Raw genomic sequence first — 20624 nt, forward strand, 5'->3', positions numbered from 1 at the left:
GGCCTTAGTAAATGTTTTGGTAGAACTGCTGCAGTTAATGGTATTGCTGCCCAGCAGTTCAAGTTTACTATGAGTAAAATTTACATTATACATTATAAAGTTGCATTATACATGAGTAAAATTGCATTATACATATATAAGCACAGATGAGGGGTTTTTTTTGTCTTAGGAAAATGAAAAAAACCCTCATAAGTAAATGGCTAAATGACACATCCACAGAAGGAAACAGAATTACAAACTCCAGAGCTCACATGAAAGTTCAGATCTTGCCATGTTGAGTATCAAAACTATTTAGTATGATTATTTTCTTTTTGCTTTACTTTTTTATTTGAGTAATTCATATTAAATCTGTTTTCTATCTCAGTTTCATGTGTATGTTTAAAAAAATAACCAAATATGGCTACACAGAGCAGCAAGAACTAGCACTACAATTCAAGGTCTTGGGCTCCAAGTTCATCAGTACTTAAAACCATAAGCAATAAAAATATTAATAAAAATGTAAGGAGAAAAATCCCTACAAAGAGTCTAAACAAGCACAAGCACCAAATTCATATGGTCCCATTTCTCACACTTACCACTCCAAAGAACTGCTCTACAGTTTGAGGCAAAATTGTAAATACAAATATGAACTAACCAACCATGCATTTCTCCACAGCTTCTCCTTAATTTTGAGTTTTCTTCCTCCTCGTTTATATTTTCCTATACCAGATTAATTAATCTCTCCACAGATTGCTACTGAGTTCTCTAACTTCACAAAGTGTCAGTAAAATTCAAACTCCAGGAACAGAAAGTGCATTTGAGCTCTGGTTGGTTTGAAACAAAGCAGAAAAAAAAAACATTAGAAGAAAATGTGTTTATCAGCAGAGAAAAAGAAAAGTGATCTTTTGTTGAGTAATTTTAAAAACAGTATTTCTCTTTGTGAACCATAAATAATATGCTAATTTTTTCTCATCTTTCAAAAGGATATGTTTTTTATGTTAGCGAATCAAACCCCATATTTCTGCAGCAGACTTCCACTGAGCTTAACAAATCCCACTTTCACTGAGCACACAGATAACAGAAGAGCCACAGATGTGCCAAAGGTGGCTGATGTAGGAGCTGATTTAAGTACAAAACACACACAAATAAAGAGAAATGAGTCACTACCTTTCTTTTTGGAGTCTTTCTTTGTGCTGGTTTTAACAGCCACTTGAAGTTCTGTCTCAGTTGACATCCTATATCCTTAGTCCTCTTCACACAGATCCAGGATCTCGGTCAGGCTCATTTAGAACGTCTCTCCAAGAGAATAATTTAGCCTTTCAGACACTATAACCCAAACAGTTCATCTCATTCACTCCTTTCCAGTGCTGTTAGGGAAGGAAACAAAAAGGAACAGTCATTTTCTGGGTTTAAAACATGAAAGGAGAATAAAAAAGCCAAACCATTGCAAGGGAGGAACACATGAAGTTCTCCATCTACTGAGCCAGTTGTCCATGATTTTAGATGCTTAAGCATAATTATCTGTGACTACCTCAAACATCTGTATTAGAGGTGTTTTGGCATATCCAAGGTGCCTTCACAGCCTAGAGACACTGCTCAGGGGGTAGAGAAGACCAGCACATCTGGACCAGCAGCTGGAGGACAGAGACCACAATGCAGGAAGTAGCTGGAAATGTCACCAAAAGCAAAAAAACCTGCAAGGACTCAATTTTTAAATGCACCAATTCCATATTGCCAGAGAGTAAGTAGAGATTTTTACTCCTCCAATTCTCTTTCAGTGCTTTCATTCTCCTACTTGAACAAAGACAAATGAAGAATGTATTCATTGCTCATGCTGAGAACATCATACTTTGCCACTCCTCTTGCTTATGATAATGTTTCCAGTATAAAAGACTCTGTCTCCACACAAACAAAGCTGTAATTTTAACACCCATCTAGTAATCTTTCTTGCAAAGATCTCTGAAAATAGTTAATTAAACCCATGAAATATAAATGGGATAGGTGCAAAAAGATAACATCTAGAGAGATAACATTTAGGGAGAAAGCTGTGTATTTGCTGGGGACAAAAATGCACCAGGTGTGAACCCACAGCAGGAATGTGCTGGAGCAGGATGAGGGAGGCAGGACTGGGGATGTCAGGGCTCTGGAGGCAAAGAACACACAAAGAATAAACATCTAAGCCAAAAAGAACCCATTGCTCCAATTCTCACTGCTGGTCCTTCCTGCTTTGAGGGATGAACCACTTACTCCAGCCAGTCTGTCGAGGGCAGAGGACCAGACTGTCCCTGAAGCCATTTGTCAGGATGTTCCCCCACCAAATGCATCTTCTTACTGCCCTTTCTTTTTGTGAGAAAGTTCTCATTATTAGCACAATTACAGAGAAGTCCATCTGGCCTGTTGGAACAGCTGCCCACTTATTAAATAAGCATTTAATAAAGATATTAACCCAGCATATCAGCTGGTTAGATGGCCAGAGATTAACTGCAGTTAGAGTTATTTACTAATGTCCCTTCTTTGTCATTTAAGAAAGTAACAGACTGCAAACACTGGAATAATTTTGACACTTGAAATCACTTTTCACAGTAAGGGCTGTGAAGCCACCAGTACTTTCAAATCCAGGCTCTTTTAACATTTTAAAATGCTTCAGTAACATTACACTGCCATGCACCGTCTGAAGTGATTTAATATTGCTGAAGTGTGTCAGGGGCTTTCTTTAATAAGCTCTTCAAATCTGTCTGTGTATTATAGAATATTCAAAGATAGCTTTTCAAAATCTGCTGAACTGATTTTGAAATACGAAATTCCCTGTTCCCCCCTCTGTGGAATCTGAATAAGCACCGCATGGCAAAAAAAAAAAAAAAGGTGGAAAAAAAAAATAAAGCAAGGCACAAATTGAAAGTTGCAGTGCTTGCTGAACACACCTGCTTGGTGTAACAGACCTGAATAAACCAACAGCATCTCGATGAAGCTTCTCAGCTGAGGAAAGAGAAGGGAAGGCCAAAGCAAATGAAGGCTGGTCAGGGAGGGAACAGCCCCTTGGTGAGGTTTCCAGGAGCTCTCTGGCCAGGCCCATGGACAGGGAGCTGCCTCTCCCCAAGCACAGCTGCTGGAGCAGTGCTGGGGGGAACGCCCTCACCCTCCTCACTCACGCTTCAAATCCCCCCACAAGCAGGGAGAGGAGCTCTGAGCAGAACAGATGTCCCTCACAACCCCCATCTCCTTCCCCTCCCCCTGCCTGCAACCCAATTTAATAATATTTAGTTTTACAGCACAGTAGGGATGCATCAGCCTTTACAGCTCAATGGCACTTACTTAAAGCATCTCTCGAGTCACAGCTGGATTGACAGTTTATATTTCGAGAATTTGGATTTATATTTACCCAAAGGTTAACTGCGTAACTCTACAAGGAGCACTAACATAAGCCACTTCACAAAAGGGAAATATTTATAATAGGTCCACTTATTAAAAAAATAAATTAAAAATAAATACCAAATACCCCTGGGGTCCGTAGTTAAGCAAGTTTTAATGTCTTAGAAGGCCATTGTGGCTACAAAGCATCAGGAATGTCATCTCCTGTTGTCAGCTATTTCCAACAGGACAGCTGAAATAGTAGCATCCGAATGGCACTGAATATTTTAAAGTAACAACATATGACTGCTATCTCATCTGTAACTCTCCAGAAAAGCTATATCCCCTCGAGGCTATCCCACTGAGTAATATTTTTTAAAATAAATGCATGTCTGTTTTTGGACAGGTTCACATATTGATTTACTTTCAAACCTAATCAGGTCATACTCTCGCAGGCTCATAGATCCTTGAATAAAGTAATAGGTATCTTTGTAAAGGAGCACATAAACATCTGTCAGACACCAGCCATAGTTCAAACTGAATTTGCTACAGAGACAATTCCTCCAAAAGTATAGGTCTTTATGTAAGCCACATTAGTAAACTTTCATGCACTGTCCATATTTCAGCCGTTTATTACCCAGATGAGAATGGCAGTCAATCTGCTCCTCACCGCAACAGCTTTCATTGTCTCCTCCAATCTAGGTCACCGTTGTTAAATACCACAGCCTCCCAACTGTGGCAAGGACTGCAGCATGTGTTTTATCAATGAGATGCTATTTGCTTTGATCACTTCTGCCACAATTCTCTCCCTGCTCTAAAGACAAAATTTTGTTAGCTGCGTTTCCAAAGAAAAAAATAAATTAAAAAATCTACCGTCTTACACATATCCATCCACTCTAACAATCTCCTTGTGTGCCTTGCTACTGCTCCAGCTATTGCAATGTTATGTGCATGCCTCAGCTTTTCCTAAAGAGGATTCTGAGCTCTTCGTTTTAACAAAAAACTGACATTTTCCGTGGCCTTATTAAGTGGCTACAGCAGGAACACAATCAGCGCGTTCTGGAATTAACCAGTTCTTAATTCCAGGAGTGGTTCTTAAGCCTGTGTTCTCTATTACTCCTACGCCAGCACAAAACCTAAAGCCTCAGCAAAGAAATATTTCTGTAAATTCACTTTGCAGTTAGGATTAACACAGGTTGGACCCTTTATGCACAGGGAAATTAGTCCCAAGCTCCACTCACCTCCCCCACACGCCTGTGAAACAACAATTTCTGTCAAATCATTTGTCTTTTCAACCACGCTTCAGTGAGCTCATGTAGGGGTTATTAGGAGACTTCCCTTGGCCCAAGTTATGAAGGAGGTCAGACAAGATGATCATAATACTTCCCCTCTGGCTTTCAAATACATGAATTAATTAATTTTCTTTGGGACTTCAAAACTTAAGAAGTTCCCTCCCCTGAAACCAGTTTCCATCTGCTTATATAAAAGAAAAGCAGTCTCAGAAAGGATTTGTAACTAAGCCCTGGCATTCCCTAGGTATTTAACTTCTCCACAGCCACAAAGTGGGATTTGACAAGAGGATGGTACCTCCCAAACACTGGTTTGACAAAACAAAAGCTGTGCTCCCATCCTTAGCTCCTGCTTTTATGTCTCTGGAGTCCTGCAATTAATTTTTTCTCCTCCAAAGCTCCCAACATAATCATGTTGATGCCCGTGGTTTTACAAGTGTTAAGCAAAGCCCAAACATACTAAAAGGGTAAAATATAAGCGAAAACAGGAGTGAAAAAAGCTGTGATCCTGGAAAACTAAAACCAGTTCAAGTGTAAGGGTCTGCAGTCCTGGGAGAAAACGTTACTCATCCACTTCGCACCTGCCCTCGAAGCCTAACACAGAGAACAGCAGTGGGACCACACACAAGCAGACAATGGAAAACCCATCCTTGCTACCAGTGCTCTTTGTACCCTCCAGGGAGAGGGGCCAGGAAATCCTCTGGTGCTGCTCACACTGTTTTGTACTCATCAGCTCATTTCCCCAATGGTCAGGGCTGGCGAACATCAGAGGATTCATCTGTCACAGCAGGCACTGCACTAATTCCAACCAGGAACCCAAGGGACTGATCCAAAACCCACTGAAACACTGCAGCTAACAAGGCCTGCAAGTAAGGACCAGAAAAGGAGCAAGTTGAGGTAAAAGAGAGATTAAGACACTGACAGAGAGGAGAAAATGAGGAGGAAACAAAAGCAAACAGGAGAGCTGCCGGTGACACTTCATTACAGCAAATTCTGTACAGTGTTTAACAGGACTGTGCACTGAAATTCTGGCTGCCCTGCCACAGAAAACAGCCTCTGTTGGATTGTTCATGGGTCTGTCCCTCTCCTGTGTTTTGCCATTTGCCCCCAGGACAGCAGGATGCAGTGCTTCCAGTGGAAAAGCCAAAGGAGTCTCCTTTATGGCACTCCATGCCGAGCACTGCCTTTTCCTGCCATTTCTTTACTGGTATTTCTGTAGCCTGTAAAGGTGAAAGGAGTTTTACTGTTGATATGCACAAACTGAGATACTACACAAACATTTATTCCCCTACAAACCCTCCCCTGGAACCCAGCACCCTTCATCTCCCACTCACTCCCTAAATTAGAAAGCTTTTTAAGACTCACAGCTGCCTCCTGATCTCGTATTTAGTTTTGTTTGCTGTAAAATGAGCATGTGTTTCCCTCCAGTCCTGATTTTCTATATACTATGATAAAAGAACAGTTTTATGTCCTTTATGCAGTTTTCTGTACTATGTCTGTAGTGTCTTCCAGAACAACACTGCAAAATAACCCTTTTTAATTCATCCAATATCAGAAAAATACCTAGTACTCCAACCACAGCATTTAATTTCCTTTAGTATTTAATTGCTGTAGTTGACTGTATTCATAAAATACTTCTCTTATCTCCTGAAAACAAGAAGCTCTTTTTTAAACAAAATCCTACATGTAACTTAGGCTAATAACACATTTTATTAAGGTTATTGTGGTTTAAACTATGCTTCATTTTTCTGTCTCTAGGGCATCTTTCAGGCATGTTACCCAGTTCCTCAGATGGGGTAAATAGCACCACTGAAGCTGATTCACCACTGAAGAGCATCTTGGCAAAAAACTGACCTATAAAATATTTCTAAAGTAAGATTTTTATTAGCATTCCAACGATGGCAGGAATAATTACTGAAATTCCTCCTGGAAATCACTCCATGTCGTGGTGAATGCTGCACTCCACTCCACCAATTATTCACCAGAAGTGCTGTGAATTTTCTACTCACAGAAAATGCTGACCGGATTAAAAAGAAGCTTTTCAAAGGAATGAATTGATTTCATCAACATTTTTAATGGCAAATTACTAACATTTCATTTTAATATTCCAGTTTCTATTTTCTATTATACAGGGCAGCACTCATGCAACAAAGGCAAAATAGAAGACATGGACTTGCTTTAAAGGATTTTTGAAATATTAAAGGTATGGGATTTGAATTCAGGAAAAACTACATCTCCTCTGCCCAGGGAATGCAACTCCAGCCCAGAGAGCTGAAAACCAGCAACAATCCCAGTGTGCTGCAGGTATAGATACAGCACTCATCATTCCTTTAAATGCACTTTCTGACTCAAAACTCCACTCAGAGTGCTTTTGTATGCTTTAGCAGGGTATCACATCAAAAAGGAGCAGGCTTAAAAACTCCCCATCATTCCTCTGATACCACATAGCAGATAACAGAGGAAATCATTCAGATGAGACTAGAGATTGCTCAGTGAAACTGAATTACCTAATGCTTTTCCCATAGGAATTGCTCTACTCCAAGACTTCACTACTCCCAGATTCCCACACACTGCTGACCCTGGAGCAGAAAAGAGAAGGGATTTCTGATCATGCTTTGCAAGAACAAACAAGAAACCAAAGCCACAGCCACTCCAAGCACAGGCCCAGCCTGGCTGTGACCCGAGCCCCAGCAGCAGAAACTGCCTCACCTCCACTCCAGTCAATAAAGTCACACCAGCACAAAATCAATGGCCTTGCATTTGACTCATATTGGCTAATTCCATTGATTTTAATGGAGTTGGAGTTACACCAATTTCATGCTGGTGTATCTGCATTAGTGTCAGAGAAGTTATGCCAGCATGACTGATGTAAACAAGAGCAGACAAACCAACCCCTCCATGGCTAAAATTCAGTGTCATTAACTCCAAAGCCACAAGAAAATGCAGATCTGTACATTACCCAAGCAGGGCCTTTGGAATTTATTTTTGCAAAGCGGAAGAACAGCACTTTTGTGATCCTCTCAGCACCAAAGAAACAGGGACTAAGAAGGCAAAGGGGACAAAGTACACAGTTGGGATCACGGTATTCTGTAATTAGAGCTGTTAAATGATTACTAAAGTGCAGTGGTGCAATCATCACACTGGAGGAAAGGGAGAAGTGTGCAGTCAGGAGCATCACCAGGGAGAAGGTAAAAGCAATGTCAGACACCACGTTTCATATTGGAATGCAAATTCCTCACAATCAGAATCTGTGTCTTTTAATTGGAAGAAAAGGTTATGGAATTAAACATCCTGCATCCTGGACAGCTCAGCATGTTTTGAACTGGCACAGTAAGTTGAAGGAATCTTGTTCATCTCCTGTCCTTCACAGAAATATCTTGATTCAGCTCTGGTTTTTGTTCAATTTCTGGATCATTTTCTTAGTATTTCAAGTGAGACTGAACTGAAACTCACCTTCTCATTCCTTTTAAATAAAATAACAGCACTATAACTTAAGCTATACTTTGAAATCTGAAGTAAAGTTTGGAGAGATGCCTTACACTGACCTTCTTAAAGGATGTGAATTTTGCACCAACTGTTCCAGGTCCCTTAGAGATTTGTTCAGCCACAAGAGTTGACCTGTACATTGTGCCCTTCCATTCTCTGAAGCTTCCTGACACTACAGCAAAGCAAAGCAAACCCTCCAAAGGCCAACAATAACAAAAAGCCCCTTTGCCAGGATCTTTGTTCAGTTATTTTTCAGCACTCAGCCCTTGTTCCCTTGACTGTTAAGTATTAGGAGAACTGATCAAAGGAATTCACCTTGCTGGAAATGGACTTTTGCTTTATTACCCCAAACTCAACCACCTGACTCCTACCAAAGTTCATTGTCTAGCACAGCAAAGGGAAAAAAGCAAGAGGCTTCTGGGACTGTATGAAATCACACAAACAGGCAATAATTACTTCTACATTCATGTTCACAACCAACAAATATCAGTATTTGTCAAGTGAGCTAAGTGTGGCTTTCCAGTACCTGAAGGGAACCCACAAGGAAGACTTTTCACAAGGACATTTAGTGACAGGACAAGGGGGAGCAGCTTCAAACTGACAGAGAGTAGGTTTAGGGCAGAGATTAGGAAGAAATTCTCTCCTGTGAGGGTGGGGATGCCCTGGCACAGGTTCCCAGAGAAGCTGTGGCTGCTCCATCCCTGGAAGTGTCCAAGGCCAGGCTGGACAGGGATTGGAGCCACCTGGGATAATGAGAGGTGTCCCTGCCCATGGCAGAGGGGTTGAAACTCAATGAGCTTTAAAGTCCCTTCCAAACCAGGCCATTCTGTGATTCTCTGATGAGAATTTTAGCAGCAGAATTACTTTGGACCATTCCATTTGAATAGTTCAGTTTTCAAACCCCTCCTGAAGGCAATCCCACAGGATTGCTGGGATGGACAGCAGGCAGGCTCCTGCATGACACCAAAGAGAAGTATTTGAGGACAGCTGCTAGATTTTCCTGGAGAAATTTCAAATAAATACTTTGCTTGGAATCACTTATCTGTTCTCATCTCATTTGTATCTGATTAGGTTATACACTGCTCCTCAAATGCCTCTGCTTTCTATCAGCAGGATTATGAACCATTTTCAAAGAGAGGAAGCATCCTCCCTAAAAAGTTTCCATGCATTTTCTGGTTAGAGGTAAAATCAGCAGCATTTCTGGGTAATAGCAGACAGTGCTCTTCCCACAACTGGAAAACATACTAAAAGAAGAAGCAAAGCCACACGACTGTCTAACCCTTGGAACTGTGTGGGCCAGGTGTTGTTTGCTGTATCATAATTCCATACACAGAGACATCCATAGAGGGTCCCCACTGTGGCATAACCAGGTGTGCATGACCACCTCACACCCTAACAGGATGAAAACCCAGCTGGTCAGGTTAGAGACCCTACAAAAGGAATCACTTCCAGGAAAAAGAACCACCAAACCACTGCCAGGCTAACATGTCAGTGGAAAAAATTTAAAAAGGGTTTGATTATTCAGATGGGGAACTCTTAAGCAGTTAAATGAGTACAAGGATCTGCATGAGTGGTAACACATCAGAAAATAATGCTTATATGTGAAATATTTTTAAAAAATCACCAAGCAGCATGAGGTGAGGAACCATTCACCTTCCACTGTCATGCTACAGTTTATTCTCTCTTGGAAGCAATTACAGGACAAATGCCAAGCTACAGAAGGTATTTTTCCAGCAGCAGCATCTGGCTTCTTGGCAGACTCCTCAGGCAATTTTATTGGAAGCTTTAGAGATGCTGTTGGGTCAGTCCTGCTTATATTGCTTCAGAACTGTCTGGCAGATTCCTCTTCCTAGATGTCATAATCCTTCTGATTTACCTTGAAGGAATTAGCACACTTTCATCCATTTCAAAAACAGTTGACCTGCAAGGCATTTCAGGGCTGCCTACAGAGACACAGTAAAAGTCACTGGTGTAAATCTGTGTGTCTCTGAACCAGCAGAATTGCAGCACCCAGTGCCTGATGTATCATCAAGGAAACAAGGAAGCCACGCAAACATTCTGTGTGTGTTACCAGTAAATCAAGTGCATTCTTTATGATTAAAGGAAAAAAAACACAAGATGCATGAAAGATTTACTAGTTAAAAAAAAGAGGTAGGAATCTGCTCCTTCCAACTCCTCCATAAAGGGCAGGAGGGGAAGACAGAGATGTCCTCTGCTCCTCCCATACCCATCCCTTCCCCCTCGCCAGCCCCAGCTAAGATCTGCATTATTCTGCAGCTGTGATCATGATTAATCCTCACCCAGAAGGATGAAAGACAGGATGCTGGTTCTGCCCGCCCTCCCTGCCTACCAACAAAATCAAGTCCACAACAGAAAGGCTTTCTGTCAGTTTGGGGCTGTCCTCTGGAATTCACACAGAGAAAAGGGACAGAATGCTGTACAAAGTGAATTTATAGTCCATAACACAGGTGGGACATTCCTACTTACAAAGACTTTTGTGCAATCATTTACATAAAATATACTATATTTTAAAAAAATGCAGATGTGCTCATTAATACTACTTGTTTTTTTTTAAGGGATTCCCAGATGTGTTTGGATGATTTTTTTTTTCTTTCAGAGAGGTTTCAAAAGCTCCCACAAAGCCCTGTACCAGGTTATTCTCTAGCAAAAAGAGTCCTAATGCCCAAAGGTAAATACTAAAGCAGCAAGTAATGTACTCTATAATTTAATAAAGGACTACAGATCTTGGATTTTCAGTAACAGGAGTATTCATTGAGCAGCCTAAGAGCAGACTGACAGCACTAAGGAAGATACACATATCCAGGTCAAACAAAAAGCCAAACAGAGCTCTGTCATCAGCCCAGTGCAAATAAATCCAACCAGACACAGACTTCAGACTTGGCTAATGTGAATTGACTAATAGAATTCCATTTTAGGCAGGGAAAAACATATTCTGATTGTGAGCCAGCACTGCTCACAAGTTCTAAGTGTAGGTATCACTAGGGCCAGGTGAACCATGAAGGGAACTAATCTGAATTTTATCCATATCAAAGATTTATCCTGTCCAGAAATTACCTTCCCAGATTTAAACCAAGTATTCACTCTCGTTATTGCCTACACCTTTTGGACATCCCTATTCATTAATTAAAATTTCTGCAGAATCACAGTACTCACTGACAAGGCAGCCTTTAAAATGCTGTGCTGTGGCACACACTGAAAAAATCAATTATTTAGGCTCCAGTACATGAACAGAAGTTACTGGCACAGTAGAAACCAAGCCATATTTTAGGGGAGTTGTAGCACAGATTCCCTTGTTTACCAGCTGGTTCCTCTCAAGTGCTGAGCAGTCTCCATGATCAGGTGAACATTTGGATACACAGTAAAAACTGAATTTCCAGTGATGCCCTAGATTTCACTGACTACACAAAAAGAGATGAAAGCTGCACACAGAGGCAAACAGAAGGTTTCCTGGATGCAGCAAAGATCTAAAATATTTTCGTGAATTGCCTTTGATTCTACAGTCTCAACAAGGCCTGTAAACTGAGAGAGCGAACAGGAATAACCATCAAATGGGTGCACTTCAGTACAGCAAAGAAAATCAATTAAAACTAGAAGTAAAATGTTGTTCTCCCTTGTACACTGCTCTCCTGAAACACCTGGCACACTTAAAGCAATGTACATTACATTCAAGGCTAATATAGCCTGATGTGAATAAAGCCCTTGCTGTAATGAGAAACAGTTGTTTTGCCAGGCGAGTTTAAAGCCAAAAGGTGAAGAATTCCAAATCCAATTAAAAGGAGAGGGAATTCAGGAGTGCAGAATTTAATTACTCCACTTGGAAGGTAGCCAGGACCATGGGTTAAGCACCCATGGCCTTGTGAAAGGGCCAGGGGAACTCAAAGGAATTCCAGTGGTCAGGCCCCCAGCTCCTTTCTCCTTAGAGCAGGGCACCCTTGGCAGCCACTGCCCTGGAGCTGAGCCCCGGGGAAGAACCAGCTCCTGAATTCCAGCCTTTCCAGCAGCCCCTGCCTCCCACAGCCCAGCATCAGGCAGGCCTGGCCTTGCCCAGCTTGTGAAAGCAGGCAGGCTCTAAGTACATGGTGGGGCTGCAGATGATGCCCAATTAAAGCCATTCAGATAAATACACATTCAGTGAAGTTATTGCCTATGCACCACTTGAACGTTTTGGTTTGGGCTTTTTTTCAGATCAACAGACTAAATGGCAGGCAGTAATAATATAAATTTTGGAAGAAGTGTGATGTTTGTGTTACCCACTCAAGTTAATGAATGAAAATAATGACAGAGTTACAAAATCAGGGATGATTAAGAACTTGAAGACCATCCGACCCATTCCTCTGCCAAGGAGGATTTGTTCTTAGCAGCACATTAATTCTGTTCTGCAGCAAACCTTCCCACATCACAGGAGCAGCAAGAGTCCCATCACAGGTGTTCACACTTTCAGGCTGATTCAGAGGAAGAAGTAAAACCTGGGAAGAGAAATCCCACCAACTCCCTATCATTATTCTGAGTGAACTGCTCCGAGATTATCTTGAGCAATTACTCTCATCCCTTACTGCACACATATTCCAAATACCTGTAATCCTCACTCTGTCAGTGCTAAAGCAATCCATCCCCTTCAGGTAAGATCTAATGGTAAAATCACATTCCACTGGGTTTATATCCCACACTATTACAGTCTCCATTATTAAATACTGCTTATTAGTTTGTACTTACAAAGTCAGGGAGGTGTGATTTTATTGCTTGCAAATCATCCTTACGTGAGTCTTACGCTGTACTTACACTTCACTCTGCTCTTCCAGATAAGCTTTTTGCTTTCTGCATATTTAAATAGTAACTCTAATTATCCCTACTTGATTGCCCTCCTCTTGCAAAGCCTTTCCACAGGATCATCTGCAATGAATTCTTCATCCTACTTAGATTTTAAGAAGCCTAAGATACATTATATTCTTTAATTTTAATAAGAGCATAGAGATGTTTCTTAAAAAAAAAAAAAGAAGATGCATAATGGGTTTCTTTCTCAGATATATTTTTATCAAAACATAGGTAGAATGATTCATATTACACTGGGCATAGTAACATGACAAAACAGTGCCTAGCAATAAAGTCAATTAAAAATTAAAAAACAAAAGCCAACCAACCAGCCAACAAGAGACTACTGACATGGCATCACACTGGCAAAGAAAAGTTCACTTAATTTTCTAAAAATATTGCTTCTTTTGCAAACAGTGCTTAGAAGAATTTTCTAGATTTATTTCAAATCACGGTTGTGAAAACCCTTCATACTTGGAACTCACAGGTATACAGAAGCTACAGGCACCTACACAGGAGCTGAAATTAATGGTACTTAATCCCTTAGCTCAGGTAGTCCAACCAAGGAAATGCACGTTACAGTAGCCCAAAACATGTCAAAAAAATTTGAGTTAAACCTAATACTTTTGACAAGAAATTGATCAGTCTTTCTGACCATTTTAAAAGAGATTTGGTTACTGCTGATGTTTAATTACAGGGGTGCCTGGTAACCACAATGTGTTAAAGCTGTGTGATATTTCCCTTTATGAGTTCTGGGTTTAGCTCCTGGTAACTTTACCAGAGTGAAGTGCCAGGGCTGACAGCTTGCATGACACACACAGGAGCAATGGCACACAGAGCTCAACCTCAGAGACCTTGTCCTGCTGCCCCAAGGCATGAGATCATCCCTCCTCCTCCTCCTCCTGCCCTGCTCAGCAAGCAATGACCACAGACAGTGGCTGCCCTCAGCACACAGCCCCGACTTTGATCCTCCAGCAGGGACTGTCTGTACCTAAAGGTGCCACGAGAAAAGAGAAGTTACTCTCTGTGACTGCACACACAACGTTTAATTCCACCTGGACAACGATAAATTCAGCCTCTCTACTGATGTGCTTGGCTCTGGAACAGTCATTTACCTCTTGGTTTTTGTGTGTGTGAGTGTGAGTATTCCATGCAGGAAAAAGCAGCAGCATAGGTGTGCAACAACCACACTGCAGCACCTTCCAGAATTCAGCTCCAAAGCTGCGTTCCTTCAGCACCTACTCCTGCAAAAGTGACATCAGCAACGTGGGATTTGGGTCTGGCAGCAGGGAATCCCTTTCAAACATGACTTGGGAAAAACAGGATAGGGAAGGAAAACAGGATGTTCAATTCTAGCTGTGGCTTTCAGGTCTCTGTGTGAAAGGGGTGCCAGAAAGTGCTTGGAAAGCCAAAACACAGTCCTGAGCTGTGAATGCTCAGAGCATTCACTACTTCATTAAATGCTGCATTAATGAGCACTATTTTAGTAAATAAAACCAACCAACCACACAGAGACTTCATGGTGCATCTTTAAACCAAAGATTTCCTTTGGGAAATAATCCTAATTCCAGGCAGATAGACATCCATAGAGGGTCCCCACTGTGATGTAACCAGGTGTGCATGACCACCTCACACCCTAACAGGATGAAAACCCAGCTGGTCAGGTTAGAGACTGCAAAAGGAAGCACTTCCAGAAAAAGGAACCACCAAACCACTGCCAGGCTAACATGTCAGGGAAGGGAAAAAAAAAAAAGTGATTATTCAGATGGGGAACTCTTAAGCAGTTAAATGAGTACAAGGATCTGCATGAGTGGTAACATATCAGAAAATAATGGGAAATGTGACATTCAACAAGAAAAAAAGTCTTTCTCTCATTTCCTCTGGTCCTCCCCATGAATTACATCCCACTGGAGATGTGACACCAAGTCTGGAACACAGCAAAGTACCAGGCTCAGCCCTGAGCCAGCTGATTGCAGGTGCAACACTGAGGAAAGCAGCATTCCCCATAAGGAGGCCCAGCTCAAGGTTCTGTGCTGTCCACGATGATGACAGAGAGGTTAAAGATAAAGTTACACTGATAACTGATGTTGAACACCTCAAGGCAAATACTTCATATTGTAATAGCCTTTACAATATTGGGTTTTTTCACCCAACAGGCATTCTTATCAGGACTGAAGTCAGAAAGGACAATCAGGTTATCAGCAATCACAGGTGAGGAAGTTCAGCCTTCAGCAGCACACCAACCTTTCAGCACTCTCTTCAAGAAAATTCAGAATATTATTGGAAGAATAATTCTGCCTGAAGCTCAGTAAATAAGTCCCAGATTTTTTTATATGAAGTAATTTGATTCTATTTTTAGCCATTAAAGAACATTTGGATTAACAGATTGAAAAAAATTCATTCACAGCTTTAAATATACACATATATGACTGTTACAAACTCTCTCCCCTGCTGCCCATAAAACTAACAAAATCAAGGCAGAAATTACATTTACATAGTCCTGAAAATATTTTAAAATCATCATTAACATGTGTGTGATTTCATATTATTTTACATATGGGCCCAAAGTTGTATCCTGAATGCCATTTCTATAGAAATTGAGTGCCAAATATTACCAAGTTGCAATTTTACTCTCTATGTAAAAATACCTTGGCAGCATTCAGGCAAAATAAATTTAAAATTAAACTTCAAGCCTTTGCACACCACCATAATATTTCAGGCAACAATTTCAAGAAGGGGAAAGCAGAAAACAGACTGTGCATATACTATAGTTCAAAATAGATTTCTCATGTCAAATGGCACAGTTTTTCCTTTATTTCCATTAAAGAGTTATTTCAAATCTTCTGCTGAATACATTTACATGCCTAATGAAACCTCCTCAGTGATTTTTCTTGAATTACTCTATATGCTTTAACACTGCATACACTAATAGTGTACACATACATACAAATGCACACATAAATGCATGCACTCAAGCACACAATATTCATGCAAAAAGAATTAATGGAATTTTTTGACTGGATGCTACCCCCTGTAAATATGTTAAATGTGAACAGTGCTCATGGCTGGGTTCATTAACTAAAAATGCTGCTGTTGTCTGCACAATTCATGTTGCTCATGTGAGAAGGGATGGCATGTAAAATGCTAATTTACAGACTCAGTTCTTTTCAATTTACCATCAGGGCTCTCTCTCCATGAGGAAAATCAGGGGTCACTCACTACAATTCTCAGGGAATAACTTGGGCTAAGACCTCACTCAGCACCTGGAGATAAAACTCTGCAGGGAGTCTTCTCCAAGAAAAAGTGGAGAGAAAAGAAAAAAAGCAATGCTCTGAATGAGCTCCAAACACATTTCCTGACGTGTTCTCATGGAAAAACAATATCCAAGAAGCCACAGTCCACTGACTGGCAAACATCCCATCTTCCAAGGGAAGAGTCATTATACTTCAGACTAGCAGCTGATGTAGATAACTCTTCTCACACCTTCAGCTGTTCATCACCTATTTCTCCTCCAGTCTTTTTCCTAAACTCCGGGTTTCTTGAGCACCTGCAGTCAGCTCACATCCCATCTGAGAGTTACCCTGAACACACTGAACTAGGCACAGTATGACACTTCATCCATTAAGTTTGGACCCCGTGTCCCCATTATAGGTCGATGCAGCATTTGATGAACAGATACAATTAAGAGATGACCTTCAAAACCCCATTATTTCCCCAACCCAGAACAGCAGCAGTGCCACCACTCCCTGAAACATTCCAAGATTTCACTCCACCACAGCTGTACCAGCTGCCTCTTCTACAAATCCTTTGACACCCAATGACTTCAGAGACCACAAATGCTAACCTGCTGCTTAACAATAAACAAATACTTCAATAATTGATATATTTACAATTCCTGAGCAGCTTCATCGGTGGTTTTGTCTCCCCTGCCTGGCTGCACCTCTGTGCTGTATTTAACTTTCCACAGGGTCTCACCACCTCCCTGCCCCTTGGTGTACAAACTATTTTGGTTTCAAAGACCTCTTCTCTACAGGGCAAGTTTTCAGCAGGACTTCAACGCCTTTAAATTCTTTCCTGTAACCTCTGTGTTAGTTTATCAGAGCAGTCATTAAGGCTGAGCACTTTGAGGCTGATGGGTTTATCTAGGCTAGCCCAACTCCAGCTAATTGCATTCAATTTGACATTCTCCAAGCACTGACAGTCCTCATTCAAGCCGAGTGTGAAAGTTTTTAAATTAGCTTTCACAGTTTGATTCACAGACAGCAAATGCAAAATGGCACAGGATTAATTTTTTTTTCCTCCAACAACACAGTGTAACAAAATAGCCCAAAGGCTATTTTACTTCATTTGCTTTAACTATTAGGGAAGATTCACAGCACAATGTTCCAACAGAGACAAAAGCTCCAGAGGACTTTCAAAGCTCAGTATTGCCCCCATTAATTAAAGTACCATACGTTTGTACAGCCTTTCCACTTTGTCACTGGATGTTAAAATGAAGTCTAGGCCATTTCAGACAAGCCACAGCCATTACTGCTTAAAACATGAACATACCAAGACATTCTTTTCAATTTTATTACAGATCACATTTTTAATACCTAATAAAGTATGGCACTGGACTTAAAATGGGCTATAGGGAAACCCATATTTTCGTGGGGAAGTAAAATCCTGACTTCCTGTGAAATCTGACAATGTGCATTTGATCAGTCTGCCTTCATTTGCTAGACACACATTAAAAAGAAAACCAGAATACTGAATTACCTATTGCAAAAGTGATTTGGTCACTCCCTCCAGAGCAGGATGGAAATTCAGCTTTCTTGGCACTCTTTATTATTGGGTGTGTTTGAGCAGCTCCATCAATAAACTGAAAGATTCATTATAGGCAAACCATCATAAAATACTCTACACTCACTATTTAGGAGAAAAATATTTCTCCAGTCTCAGAGGAAAACTAAAATCTCCACTAACAGTTTAGTTTATCTCACCAAAGTACCTATCACAATATTTTACATAAGGTCCAAAACTCTTAAACAATCCTTAATTCAAATTAGTTCTAATACTCTAATAACAAATAATTCCAATAGAATCCAATAACTGTACCAACTGAAACTCACATTACAGATGGGGAAGTATCTTGAGGTATGAAAATTATTTATAGTGAAATTTAAGAGCAAACATTTGCATGCACAGATAGATTCCAGCTTCATCCTCCACATTCCAGGTATTTTCAGCCAAGGATACATAGAGCACATCTGACAAACTGTAAAGTCAAAGGCCCATCTGTAAATGCCAAAATGTTAGTCACTGTGGTGGATGGAATTGAGGTACCTCTTGCCAGGATTCAGAGTAGTAATCTCAAATATCAACCCAGTTTGATGAGTATTTGCTATTAAGAAGTTACTTACTTGCATTATAGTGATTGTATATATAGTAAATATATACAATATATTTATGGTATTTATGATGAATATAATATAGTAAATATTCTATTTCTTATTTCCTTCTTATTAAATAAAAAGCCTTTTTTTTCATAAGCAAAGAATGTGAGTAAATGTAAAACTATTACAAAACAAAGCACTCTGACTGCTTAGAGAAATTTACACCCAGACCTAGGAAACAGGAATTCTGCTGTGTGATTAGAACTAAGTCAGAGCCCAAACCAGGCAGGAGCAGGCTGTGAAAAGTGAGCCCTGACAGTGCAGGGCAGGCTTGGACAGTGGCCTTGGAAGCAGAGCTGTCACAGCTGGCACACGAGCACCACTCCTGCTGCCTGGATTAAAGCGCATTTGGGTACAGCTACAAAGGCCAGAAATGCATGGTAATAGAGAGCAATGTGGATATGCCTTTATAGTCATTTCATGAAATCTTTTCTGATGTAATGAAATGAAAAATGAAATTCACTGAATTAAACAGATGAGAAAATCGAAGTTAACACCGACAAAATACAGAACTGAAAAATATAATATTTTAAAAAATAAAACTACTTTTCTCCTGCCTTTAAACCATTAGATCTTGTGTGTAACTACAGACAATATAAATCCTTACACAATAATGAAGCTTTACACCCTGTAAAATAAAACACAGCCCGTCAAAAATGGAACTTCTTCAATGGCAACTCAAATGCTCCCTGAATTAACCTCCAAAACTTAGGAAGCTTCATCAACTCAGAGGGCACATAACCACGGGTCATTGGAGAGCTAAACTTGTCAGAAACTGCACAAAAAGAGACAATTCAATTGTCACTGGAAGCAACTAATACACTCCTCAGGTCACTTCATGCCAGGTGCTAACACACCTCAGAACACACTGACATGACACTCCGATGTTTGCCAATATTTGTGCTTAGGAAACTTTGAATTCTACCCAGCTGTAAAAATGCCACAGCACAACTGATCAGTGCTGATCATGGATGTCTCACAGAGTATTCTCATTTCAAAAACAAAGTAAGATTGGGAAAAATTCTGGTTTTGGTAGAAGTGAATTTTCAATGGATTACTGGCAATTCCAGAGCAGGGACAGAGCATTCACAAGCATCTGCTAAATAAAGTTTTTCCCTCCAGCACAGACACTAGCATTAGTAGGAGGCAAAGACATTAAATTTCAGCATGATCTTGGCTATTCTTTGAAGATTTTAGTGGATAAAAACAATTCCTGATAATAAAGACAGGACCAAAGCAACTTGTAGGAAAGCCATTACAAAGTGCACTAAAGGCAGCAAAAACAATATACTGTACATTTCCTGATACATCTCATCTGTTTTGACAGTTTTATACTTATTATACTAATTTTATATTTGGATCCTTAAGCTCTTCAGACATTTTGGTTTTTCTTTCCTCTGGGCACAGGAAGACAGGGACCTGATAGGGACCAGCAGAGACCTTGTTCTGACAAGTATTTCTGCAGGAAAAAAATGGAGACGTGCATTCAGATCTATCTTCAGACAGCCAAAATGGCTTCTAGAATTTTTACTTTATATTAAGTGAACTTAAAATTGCAATCCACAGATAAAATACTGCCTTGAGATCCACAACTACTCTCCCAAATAATTATAATAATTATAATTTCCCTCAAATAATAAGGGAAAAATCTAGAACCATCAAGTGTGTTTAACAGAGAAGAGGAAGCACTGTTGAAGATGAGGAAGATCAGATATGAGGAGATGCTATAGACCAGCTGTTCTCAGAGTGCCTGAAATTAACAGCTGGCAGACAATTGCTGGGGTTTCCCATGCAATATGTCAACCTAAAGCATTCCCATATAAAAGCTTATAGTGCCAATGACAAACAAAACATCTCCATTTAAAGGCATTTTGTTTGTTTCAAAATAACATGACACTGACACAGGATTTTTCCCCCCTACTGAACTCCTGTTCTGAAAAAAGTACAACCCACATCCCTTCTGAGGCTGTTTTTCTCTATTTCCAACTGGAAGGCTCAGTTTTGGCCTCACTGGGACACAGTTCCTTGAAATAATGGAGTTTGCTGCTAGGGATGGGCAGTAATTTATCTTCTTGCATTTGGCAGGAGTAGATTTCACTAAAGGCTATCAGGGGCTGTTTTTAGCCTGAAATTACCTAAAAATGTTTAACTAAATCAGTTTATTACCAAACAATATGCTTTACATTTAACTGCCCTCCTGCAAAATAAAGTCATTGCTCAAGTGGCAAATCCTCAAAATGAACGAACATGCTGAGTT

The 20624-nt window shown here is 40.3% G+C and overlaps 1 protein-coding gene across 14 annotated transcripts in view; it reads right to left on the minus strand.

The window, feature by feature from the left end:
• Window positions 1–20624, minus strand: part of DAB1 (DAB adaptor protein 1) — a 413672-nt gene that overhangs the window by 101855 nt on the left and 291193 nt on the right. For all 14 annotated transcript variants that reach the window (XR_011680667.1, XR_011680668.1, XM_071436827.1 and 11 more), the window contains one exon: window positions 1147–1346. Coding sequence is in view for 12 of the 14 variants with exons in the window: in XM_071436827.1 (XP_071292928.1) it covers window positions 1147–1213 (67 nt within the window). In the remaining 2 variants the exon portion in view is untranslated. The remainder of the gene's footprint in view (window positions 1–1146; window positions 1347–20624) is intronic.

Source organism: Agelaius tricolor, unplaced genomic scaffold, assembly GCF_023055355.1.
Source record: "Agelaius tricolor isolate 1412-34295 unplaced genomic scaffold, bAgeTri1.0.p SCAF_11, whole genome shotgun sequence".
NCBI classification, from domain to species: Eukaryota; Metazoa; Chordata; class Aves; order Passeriformes; family Icteridae; genus Agelaius; species Agelaius tricolor.